Source organism: Triticum dicoccoides, chromosome 7B, assembly GCF_002162155.2.
Source record: "Triticum dicoccoides isolate Atlit2015 ecotype Zavitan chromosome 7B, WEW_v2.0, whole genome shotgun sequence".
NCBI lineage: Eukaryota > Viridiplantae > Streptophyta > Magnoliopsida > Poales > Poaceae > Triticum > Triticum dicoccoides.
In genome coordinates, this window is record NC_041393.1 from 666,742,427 (window position 1) to 666,754,539 (window position 12,113).

At 45.6% G+C, this 12,113-nt stretch overlaps 2 protein-coding genes across 2 annotated transcripts; both read left to right on the forward strand.

Moving 5' to 3' along the window:
* Positions 1-218: 218 nt before the first annotated feature.
* LOC119339343 (F-box protein At2g16450-like) lies at positions 219-1,698 on the forward strand. The gene is made up of 3 exons (XM_037611445.1): positions 219-264; positions 738-788; positions 1,322-1,698. The coding sequence occupies exons 1-3, from the start codon at positions 219-221 to the stop codon at positions 1,696-1,698; spliced, it is 474 nt and encodes a 157-aa protein (XP_037467342.1).
* A 3,996-nt stretch (positions 1,699-5,694) lies between these two features.
* On the forward strand, positions 5,695-7,397 carry LOC119342118 (F-box protein At5g07610-like). Its single transcript, XM_037613957.1, has one exon. The coding sequence runs from the start codon at positions 5,806-5,808 to the stop codon at positions 7,021-7,023; it is 1,218 nt and encodes a 405-aa protein (XP_037469854.1). The 5' UTR covers positions 5,695-5,805; the 3' UTR covers positions 7,024-7,397.
* Positions 7,398-12,113: the final 4,716 nt, after the last annotated feature.

The window sequence follows — 12,113 nt, forward strand, 5'->3', positions numbered from 1 at the left end:
CTGGCAACGGGGACAGAGAAGACGCCGTCACCCGCCGCCGCCGCAAATAGCTTGGCAGGGGCCTCGCAGAAAAACATGGCCATGAGGCAGGAGATCGCGGCCACGTTGAAGCAGGCGTCCGCTCGGGGCGGCGTGACCCAGACCGTGCCCAGCTCCGAGGCAGGGCTAGCGGCAGGATCGACGGCGACCCCATACGAGAGGAGAGCGAGCATGCGGGCATGGAAGGTGGATCCAGGACGGGGGACTACGGTGATGAGCGGGCGCGTACCTGCGGGACGAACGGTTCTCTTGGGACGCCGGCGACCGGCCCGACGGCCAAACACCGGAGCGGGAGCGGTGGCTAGACCTACGGGGGCGGCCGCTGCCGTGGAGGCAGCGGCGAGGGGCGAGTCGCCCGGCGAGTCGCCAGAGGCGCTCATTCACCTCGCAGAAAAATATGGGCACACACTTCACCCCTCTTGCTTATGAATTTCATGGAGGTTAAGGTTGTGTCCTGTGATCGAGTTTGTAACTCTGTTGCTCATGTTTTAGCAGCTCACAGAGCTCGTATAGTTCCGGATGTTTTGGCATTATGATGTACAGTGCCTGGCCAGGTATAAACTTGGTTGTTGGGGATTTTGCTGTACCACAAATGTAATACACCCCAACGGTTTCCTGTCAACAGACGTGCATATTATTTTGAAAAGAAAAATAACTTGCACAATCTTCCATTAAGTCTCATTTTACATTTTTTTCAGAAACGAGCGGAAATGAGAATGCCTTCTTTGCTCATTCTTACATGGAAGCAAGTTATCAATCGATCCGGTCGTCAAAATCATAGCGCAAAATCATAGCTGGACCACGAATGTAATAAAGCCTACCGGTTTCCTGTAAATAAATGTGCAGACGTTCGAAAAGGCAAAAAACAACTTGCTCAATCTTCCATTAAAAATCCTCTTTACAATTTTTACAGAAACGAATTGAAATGAAAATGTCTTATTTCCTCCATGTCATTCTCACGTGGAAGCAAATTATTTGTCTATTCCATCTTTCTGCTAATTAATCCTCGAACTTCAAAACCATCGTGCAGAATTTTCCAAGAAGCAGCCTTCGTCATTCCTATTAGAAAAAACAAATGTGATATTTTAGAGTAAAAATCGAATGTAAATGTCTTCCTTTTTGTATCCGTGGGCCCCATTCTTCCAATTCAGTCCGTTGGTCCTATTGAGCCCATTTACGGACGCTTGACGGCCCAATCCGTTGACGGCCCAATCAGCCGGATCTAGGCCTTCCCCCCTCCTTCACCGATCCAGGCCGTGATCCCCATTTGTGTTTTCCGCAGGTCTTCCCCTTCTTCCCACAGCGACGGCAGAGACGGCGGTCGAGAGACTCACCGATGACCTCCTCGTGGAGATCCTCTCGCGCGTCCCGGTCAAGTCGCTCTGCCGCTTCAAGTGCGTCTCCAACCACTGGCTGAGCCTCATCCACCACCCGGAACACCGCAAGAAGCTCCCCCAGACACCGGCCGGCTTCTTCTACGGCAGCGCCATCACCAGCGAGTGGCTTCTGAAATCCCCTGTCCACTTCACCGATTTCCCGGGGAGACTTTCCCCTCCGTTCGACACCTCTTGCACCTTCCTGCCCGACCATGGGCGCGTCGAACTATTGGACTGCTGCAACGGCCTCCTCCTCTGCCGCTGGTATGACGCAAAGTTTTAAATAGCGCGCTAAGTATCTTAGCGGCGGACCTCTTCCAAATGCTATAGCATGCTATAGCGGAGCTACAGCGCTATTTAAAATGTTTGTTCATTTGTTTGGATCAAAGTCTCTTAGCGCAAGACCTTTTGTAAACGCTATAGCGTGCTATAGCGGAGCTATAGCGGGCTATTTAAAACAGTGGTATGACGTCTCTGCCCAGGGTGACGAGTTCCGCTATATCGTGTGCAATCCCGCCACAGAGAAGTGGGTCGTGTTGCTGGACTCCGGCAAGGCCGCCAGCAAGGTGGCCACCACACGTTTGGGCTTTGATCCGGCCGTGTCGTCGCATTTCTATGTGTTTGAGTTTGAGTTGATAGATGAGCACGACCAGCTTTGGGACCCTGACATTGTCGGGGTGGCAGTGTATTCGTCTGAAACCGGAGGATGGGTTTATAAGGAAAAGAAATGGAACGCACAAATCAGGCTCATTGATCATCGATTTGCATCTGTCTTTCTTAATGGCTATCTACATTTTGAAGCCGATTGTCGCGGATCGTCCCCTTGTCTAGCTATGGTGGACACGGAGGGGGAAACATGGATGAACTTCGGTGTCCCTGATGGTGCTGTGACCGCCTGCATTATGCCAATTTTCAGAGAGATGAAGATGGTTCTACCATCCTAGTAGTTTATGTTCTCAAGAACTATGAAAGCAAAGAATGGATATTGAAGCATAGCGTCAAAACTTCATACATATTTGAAGCACATGAATGGGTAGGTTTCCGCCTTGACAGGGACTTTGATTGGATTGCGATTCATCCGGAATGCAACATGATATTCTTCACTGCTTCTTGGCATGCCACATTCACGTGCTATAATATGGATAGCGGGCAAGTCAAATTGATCTCTGGTCTTGAAGTTCACAAGCCGCCATATATGCCATATGTGCCGCTGTACGCAGAGTTACAGTCATTGCACACTTGACATCAATATGAAATTGTTGGTGCCTCTATAAGGAGTGGATCTTCGACAAGCATCATCAGTTTCTCATGCTATGGGATAACGGGCTTGGTATGTCTGCTTGAATTGGGCTCTTTGACTGATGTATCCATGCTTTTATGTTTGGAGAAACCGTGGTTCATCGTGGAATGAACCTGGTCTATTTCTCTGTGGTTAGTTATATGACTTTGCACTGAACTTTCTTATCTCCGTACTGGTTTGTGCATATGTATGTATTTGGACAACTGCTACCTCTATGTATTCGGTCAACTTTGCGTGGTGTTTGAGCGAATGTACTATGACCATTTAGTAAAAGACATGATCAATGGTTACCATGCAGGTTAACTTTGTATCTTCTATTTGCAGCTTGGGAAGATAAGCATCTTACTGACAGTGATTTAGTGAACGGACTACTTGTCTGCTAACAAGATAACATATGAATGTGTGCAAATGGTATAATGTTTGAAATCATTTTTCTTTACTGTTAATGTTTTGGAAAAAATTCTCTACTTGTGGCATGTTTGAAACAGAAAATGTTGTTAGCAGAACATTAGCGAGCAGTGCTTGGATCATAATGTTCATGCTATTGTTAGGGATTTTAAGTGCTCCAGGAGACTAGCAACATGCCATCTTTGCTTGTGCCTTTTGCTCAGGTAGGTATAGCTTCAAACAATCTTAACTAAATAAGCAAGGGCGTTCATTTTCATACAACATGGCTCTGCGTAGTAGCTGGGCTCTGGTTTCAGCTTCAACCTTACTAGACAAACTGGAGCTATCCTGGTCTTAGTGTAACCCCGTTGTTAGGTCACCTCTTGTGTTAAGAAAACATTTTCTGGTGATTTGAATGAAGGTACTGTGATCACTATGCGAAGACATGAACAATGATTATCATGCAGCTTAAACTTTTCTTGAGCTAACAATTGCCAGTGTCTAGCATCAGCCTTGATCTGGTCAATTACTCTCTGGACTCTGGAGGGAGCTATGGATGTTATGACACCCTGCCATTTCTTTCTCTCCAAATGCTCCATGCGTTCTGGATTTTGCCATCTCCCACCATTTGCAAAGAGAGAGATCGGAAGGGGGACAACCTGCTGAAGATCAGCCCAAAGGAGAGTTGAACTACGGACGATGCTGGCGATCGCACATCCCGTTAAAAGGTGGTCCATATTCTCTTGCTCAGCATCACAAAAAACCACATCTTTCAGTGGGCCACGCTTAGCAAGCCGATCCGGTCCAAATTCTCCCATGAACGACCAGCGAGAAGAAGAGTTTGCATTTGAGGGGAGCCCAAGCCAACCAAATAACTTTGTCAGATGGAATGATAACTGAAGCACGAAAAAAAAAACTTTATACACCGACCTCGCCCAGAAAACTCCCTTTGTCTGTACTAGTTTCTGCATACCAATGTTTTGGACAACTGCTACCTCCATCTATTTGGTCAACTCGAGATAGTGTTTTAGTGAAGATGATCATGTAGTAAAATGATTAGCATGCAGCTTAAATTTTAATCTTCTGTTCGCAGCTGTGGGAAGATAAGCATCTTATTGACAGTGATTTAGTAAACGGTCCCTTGTCTGCTAGGGATGTACTCCCGACGTTCCTTTATATAAGGTGTATTTGGCTTTTGATAAAATTCCACAAAGTAAGGTGCATTTCTTTTATTTCCTCGTAATTCCGTCTTTAGCCCTCCAAAAAAGGAAAGAATCTCTCCCTCGATTGCATGTATCTCTCATTATATAGAAGAAAAGGAAAGTCTCTCTCCCCTGATTGCATGTATCTCTTCCTTTCCAAGGCTAAATGATTTACTTGTCACTAATCAATGATTTAGTCAAGGTTAATTTCGCCCTAATTTGTGTAAAATTATGTGCCTTGGTCACCGTGCCAAAAATTATACACCTTATATAAAGGAATGGAGGGAGTAATATGTTAATCTGCTAATGATATAATGTTTGAAATCATTTTTTACTACTAATGGTTTAAAGAAAAACTACTTACTCGTGTTGTGTTTCAAATGGAAAACATTGTTAACAGCACATCAGGAAGACGTGCTTGGATCGTAGTGTTCCATTATTTTGTTAGAATTTGATTTTCTGAACAAAAAGTGCTCCAGAGGACAAGGGATATGCCATCTTTGTTTGCGCTTTTTTGTTCATGTAGATGGCTTAAAAGAATCTAATAAATAAGCAATGCTCTTGATCTTCCATGGTAGTCTTGCTTCTAGTCTTACCAAGATACATGTAATGTTTCGCATATCAATGTAGCGTTGCGGCATCGTTTCTAAATTTTGACTTTTGGTATCAAGTGGATATTACCATTGCTGTGTAGAAGCAGGCCTCCGGTTTCAGCTTCAAGCCTCCAAGAGAAACTGAAACTATCCTGGTGTATACTCTGAAATGGCTACATGGCAGCAGAGCCCATTTGGCAAGAGCGGAATCCTCCAACCGGTGCAATATTTGAGCCCTCTTGCTCACAACAGCCTACCCCTTCGCCTAAAGGTTTGCTTTTCAGAGAGGCCAAGTCCCTCTTGCTCTTGCTTATGAACTTGTGGTTGAATATGTTTTTTTTTTGTGGGGGACTTGTGGTCGAATATGTAACTCTGTTGCTCATGCAGTGAAACTTGTTGGTGGTTGGAGATTTAGCTGTACCAAAGATGTTATAAAGCCTACTTGGTTTCCTATAAAAAAAATGTGTACATCGTTTAAAGAAGAAAAAAACCTTGCACAAACTTCCATGAAGTCTCCTTTACATTTTTATAGAAACGAGTTGAAATGAAAAATTCTCATTTCCTCCCATGGCAGTGTGATTCTTACATGGAAGCAAGTTGTTGATCCATCCAATCTTTGGCATACAACATCATAGTACAGAATTTCCATTTCTTTAGAGAAATCAAATGTGAATGTCATTTTTTTTTGTATCTGGGCCTGATTCTTCCAATTCGGCCCAGTTGCGACACGCTTGAGCCCATTTACGGGCGCTTGACGGCCTAATCCGTTGACGCAGAGACAACAAGTTCCACTCCCGTCCCGTCGGCTAGGTTTCACTCCCCCCTCCCTCTGCTCGACGGCGTCGCCGCCGGTTTCACTCCCCACTTTGCTCTGCTCGACGGCGTCGCCGCTGTTTTCTGCCGCCGCCATGTCCGACCCCGTGGATACCTCTAGCCCACTGAAGAAAGGACGCACCTTGTCTCGTTGCCGGTACGCGTCTCCCCACAGCGACGGCGGGATGGCAGTCGAGAGACTCACCGACGACCTCCTCGTCGAGATCCTCGCGCGTCTCCCGGTCAAGTCGCTCTGCCGCTTCAAGTGCGTCTCCAACCACTGGCTGGCCCTCATCCACCACCCCGAACACCGCAAAAAGCTCCCCCAAACACCGGCCGGCCTCTTCTACGGCAGCGCCAACACCAGCGACTGGCTTCTGAAATCCCCCGTCCGCTTCGCCGATTTCCCGGGAAGATGCTCCCCTCCGATCGACACCTCCTGCGCCTTCCTGCCCAACCACCGGCGCGTCCATCTGCTGGACTGCTGCAACGGCCTCCTCCTCTGCCGCTGGTACGTCTCAGCCCAGGGCGATGAGTTCCATTATGTGGTGTGTAATCCTGCCACGGAGAAGTGGACCGTGTTGCCGGACTCCGGCAAGCCCACCAGCGAGGTGGCCACCACACGTTTGGGCTTCGATCCGGCCGTGTCGTCGCATTTCTATGTGTTTGAGTTGATAAATGAGCACGAGCAGCTTTGGGACCCTGACATTGTCGGGGTGGCAGTGTATTCCTCTGAAACCGGAGGATGGGTTTACAAGGAGAAGAAATGGAATGCAGACATTAGGATCATTAATCGTCAGTCTGCATCTGTCTTTCTTAACGGCTATCTGCATTTTGAAGCCGATTGTGGTGGGATATCTCCTTGTCTAGCTGTGGTGGACACCAAGGGGGAAACATGGATGAACATTGATGCCCCTGACGCTGACGCTCTGCTTGATGGTTTTATTCAGCGGTCACAGGGTCGCCTGCATTATGCCAATTTTCAGCAAGATGAAGATGGTTTTACCATTCGACTGGTAGTTTATGTTCTCGAGAACTATCAAAGCAAGGAATGGATACTGAAGCATAGCGTTGACACTTCGTACATATTTGGAGAAACAGATTCTCATTTCCGCCTCGACCAGGATTTTGAATGGATTGCGATTCATCCAGAATGCAACATGATATTCTTCAATGTTGGTTGGTTTATCACATTCACTTGCTATAATATGGATAGCGGGCAAGTCAAGCTGATCTCTGGTCCTGTAGATGGGAAGCCGCCATATATGCCATATGTGCCGTTGTATGCAGAGTTACAGCCGTTGCACATTTGACATCAATATGAGATAGTTGGTGGTGTCTATAAGAAATGGATCTTCGGCAAGCATCATCAGTTCTTCATTGTATGGAACAGTTGGCTTCGTATGTCTGCTTGAATTGGTCTCTGTGAGAGAGGTATGCATGCTTTTAAGTTTGGAGCGATGGTGGTTCTTCATGGAATGAATTTGGTTTATTTCTATGTGATTAGGCATCTAAAATTAAACTGAAGTTTCTGTTATCTGTACTGGTTTGTTGCATACCAATGGTTTTGGACAACTGCTACCTCCATGTATTCGGTGAACATCGCGTGGTGCTTGAGCGAATGTACTATGATCATTTAGTAAAAAGACATGATCAATGGTTATCATGCATGACTTTATATCTTCTATTTGCTGCTGTGGGAAGACAAGTATTTTACTGACAGTGATTTAGTAAACGAATCACTTGTCGGCTAACAATATAAAATGTGAAATTGTGCTAATGGTATAATGTGTGAAATCATTGTTCTTTACTGCTAATGCTTTAGCAAAACATCTGCAAGCTGTGGTTCGATCATAATGTTCATCATTTTGTTACGAATTTGAAGTACTCCAAAAGACTTGTAATATGCCATCTTTGTTTGTACATTTTGTTCTGGTAGATAGCCTAAAAACAGTCTTAACTAAATAAGCAATGCCGTCCACTTTCCATGCTAGTCTTGCTTCCTATTTTACTAAGATAGCTTGTGCAGTTTGCAGTCTTATTTCTGAATTTCGATATTTCACATCCTATAAAAAGTGGCGGTGGCTTCGAGCGCTCTTGTGTTAAAAAAATGTGATTTATGTGGAGATCGATTGTTTATGTGGACTTTGTGATCCATATGGAGATCAATTGTTCAAAAAACTTTCAGACAGTCAGCATATGCATACATATACGTAGCTACTTCTACAAGATGACCATACGATAGAATTTTTCACAAAAAGATCATAATAGAACTATCAAAACAGAACTAGTGTTGACGCAAACCCAAGAAATAAGGCTCTAGATCAACGTCAGGAATAAATTTTATATGGACTGGAAATGACTGCGAGTAGCTCCAAGTTGCACCGAAGGATGTCACGGTAAAAGCTGTTGCTGACACAGAGGAGGGGGTTGGAGCCGTCGCTGGCAAGCACCGTGGTCCAGAGAGCGGACGCGGACGGATGGAGTCGCCCCAAGCACCGTGGACCAGAGAGCAGACGCGGACGGAGGGAGTCGAAAACAAAAAAGTTTGGGAGAACGATGGTAATGGGGCTTGTTAGAATAAATTCGAGGCACTCCGTCGATCATCCGAGGACCAAGCAATCACACGAGCACGACACCGAGATTTGTTAACGAGGTTCACCGATATGGCTACATCCTCAGGGCTTGACTATGGGCGCTCCTCCCCATGACACCGCTACAATCCCGCACCCGGTTGCCTTGGACACCGGCATATGTCGCCGGCTTTCCCTGCGTTCCGGTGTATTATGTTGGCATAGGTTACATCATGTGTCTACCCCGCTATATATGAGAGGCCTAGGATACAAGTGTCCTACTAGGACACGACTCCACATCATATGTAAACACAATACAACTACAAGTCCAACTGTAACCCACCTCGTACACTATATTCGACACAACTCCCACAAACTCCACCTTGGCGAATATACTCCACCACCTTGAATTTGTCCATGCGTCAAACTTCCATGTACATTGGACTTGAGCTTATCCCATGAGTACCGCTGCTACTCGAAGACTCCATGTGACTCCACCTGCAACTTGTAGTCCCTTCTTTTCTTGACTAGAGTCAACATTCAAGCAAAATTAAGTTCCTTGTTACTCTAGTTTGTGCTCCCAACTTACAGAGTATCCGTCCAACACAATCACACACTGGTCACTGACCTGCGTGAAAAATGAACAACTCACATATTGGGCGTCACACATAAGAGTTATCTGAACTCAACGTCACCGCTCCTTTCTTGACCGTCTGTCTGAAACTGGAAGGAATTTCACCATTGCTTGTAGTCATCCCGAGTCAAATTCGCAGTTGTCTCACCACATGTATGACCACCAGAGCCCTGGCCCGTCTCCATGTCCCGTGCTAACCGCACGCCTCGCCGCTATTATCACGTCGAGCCTCCGCTGTCCTGATCGAGTCTCAAGGGTCGCGAACACACACCACTCAACCTCCACTGCAGAGTACCATCGATCATCACCGACCGATGACGAGTTTCACGCTTCCATCAGACCACTCGGCTCCAGTCCGAACTGCATGTCACTTGCTTTTCCCCTTGCTAAATAGGCCTCGATTCCCTAGATCCTTACATCATAGCCCCTCAATCCAGCTCCACCTTCAACATGACTCCATGGTGGTTGTACGTGCCACCCCGCGCCCCGTCGACTCCAAGCTCTCATGTGCACCGTCTTGAATCAACCCCGCGCCATAGCCTTGTCGAAGCCACACAAGCCCTCGGGGCCTGCGCCACGTGTTTCCACGCCCCAGAAGTCGGTCACCATCATCATCACGCTCCTATATCGTCGTCGCTGATCCCACCACCGTCTTCTGTACCAACCGACTTGCTTCGATCCGTCAGACTATCTAGTCCGACCCAGCCGAACTTCTCCAACTGCATGACACGCTCGAGGCTCCCAAATCGTCTTCCGCAAATTTCCATCCATCACATGATAATTCCATCTTAACTGAACTGACTTCCCGCAACACCTTCTAGCATCCATGTTGTGCCAACAAATCTTTCACCCATGTCTGCCATAACCCAAGGTTTCAGTTTCGTCGAACTTCTCCACCTCAAACCTGGTACCCGTTGGCGCCATAGTTCTTTGTACAGCGAACCTGTGAAAAAATATCCGAGCTTTCAACACGATGATGCCCAAGCACACGAACAGCCTGCGCATACTAATAGCAATTCTCCAACAAAAACCTCTTGGTCTTCTCACGTGGCGTAGCTCCTAAGCCCAACTCCGAATGCTAGCTTTTGCCTTGTCCTCTTTCTCCTCCATGGATGTGTACCATGGTAGATTTTCTCTTTCCGCTGATTGATCCTGATTCTGATTCCGTGTCATACCTGGAGACCCGGTCTCCTTTTTGGTCCAAACAAATCTCACATGCATGCCTGCGCAGCCTAATCCGAGTGCTCATCTGCTGCATCGCTACAGCACGTCCACCTCCAGCCCCCGCCTAGCGCCAACGCGTGTATGCGCGTACAAGCGTCGTAATATGCCACGCCGCTCGCCCAGTCTGGATCGATACGTTCTCGCCTTGTCATCGAAAAACTGCTGCCAGCTTGCCAAGTACTCCCTCCGTCTCGAATTACTTGTCGGAGAATTGGATGTATCTAGACGTATTTTTAGTTCTAGATACATCCGTTTCTATCCATTTCTGCGACAAGTAATTCAGTACGGAGAGAGTATATGCTTCTCGATCCGATTACTGCTCGAAGATCATGACACGACCAATCCTGCCCGAATCGGAACTCGCCGATGATTTTCATCCCGCATCACAATCACTTCCTGCAGATTTATGTCGATGCTTCTTCTTCCTTTAGATCAACCTTTCACGACCCCAAATAACCTAGTTCATGATACCACTTGTTAGAATAAATTCGAGGCACTCCGTCGATCATCCGATGACCAAGCAATCACACGATCACGACACCGAGATTTGTTAACGAGGTTCACCGATATGGCTACATCCTCGGGGCCTGACTATGGGCGCTCCTCCTCATGACACCGCTACAATACCGCACCCGGTCGCCCTGAGCACCGGCACATGCCGCCGGCTTCCCCTGCGTTTTGGTGCTATTATGTTGGCATAGGTTACATCGTGTGTTTACCCCCACTATATATGAGAGGCCTAGGATACAAGTGTCCTACTAGGACAATACTCCACATCCTATGTAAACACAATACAACTACAAGTCCAACTGTAACCCACCTCGTACACTATATTCGACACAACTCCAACAGGGCTCCGACCATAATCACTGCCTGATTTTGGAAATGAGTACTTGAGAGAACCAAATCTCGAGGACACCACCCCTTTTTGTAGTTAGAGAATCAAGAGGGTTTCCATGTATGCTTGGAAACCTTGATTGCATGCACTGACAATGGAAGAGCTATCCATATGCCCAACAAACGCAATACCAAAAGGCCTTTCGGCACTTGGAGAATCAAGAGGTTTCCCATCTATGTTCTTTTTTAATTCTGTTGAAAAAATGTATGAAATGTTCCTAGAATAATAATGTTGTTAGTTTTAAGTTTAGATGATTGTTTCAAAAATGTCTGGACACTTCCATTTTATGGTAAAAAAATTGACAAAAAAGGGGGCTATAAATGTAATTTATGGTATTTTTAAACCTGTTAGGCAAAAGTGGCTGAAGTTTTTCCATAATGCCAAGTATATTAGTGTTGATTTTACAAAAAACAAATATTTCTGGGTAATTTCATTTTTTGATCAAAATGGGACAGAAAATGAAATTCGAGGATATTTTTAATATATCCAATAGAAATGTCTGAAACGTACCTAGAATAATAATAAATTTAATTTTGATTTACATTTTTTTTGTTTTGGGCAGTCTCATTTTTTGTTCAAAATTTGACCAAAAGGGGCTGAAAATGTAACTTGGTAATTTAAATCTGTTTGTCAAAAATGTTTGAAACTTCCCCAAAATGATCAGTAGCATATTGGACAAAAAAATTGGCATAATTCAGGTATAGTTAGGCCATCACAGGCACTCTCTATGTTCAAAAAACTAAATTACTCCAAAAATCTGACAAAACTTAAGTCTCATATTACAATAATTCCCAGGCATCACAATCCACAAGTCCGTTCGTTCATTCCATTCCTAGCATATCATTTCGTACGTTCCCAGTGTAATATATAGCATTACTTCATATTTTTAACTTCTTCTATGTAGTCCGTTTGTTCCACCACCGCCACAAGAGTACTATCACCTTGATCTTTTCTTCTTTCTTTTTCTAGCTTCAATATGCCATTTTATAAATTCTGCAGCAGAGCGTTTCACTATCAGCCTTCTTATTCTTTCCATTCCTAGCATATCTCTTACTAGAGCTGACCTTATCGATG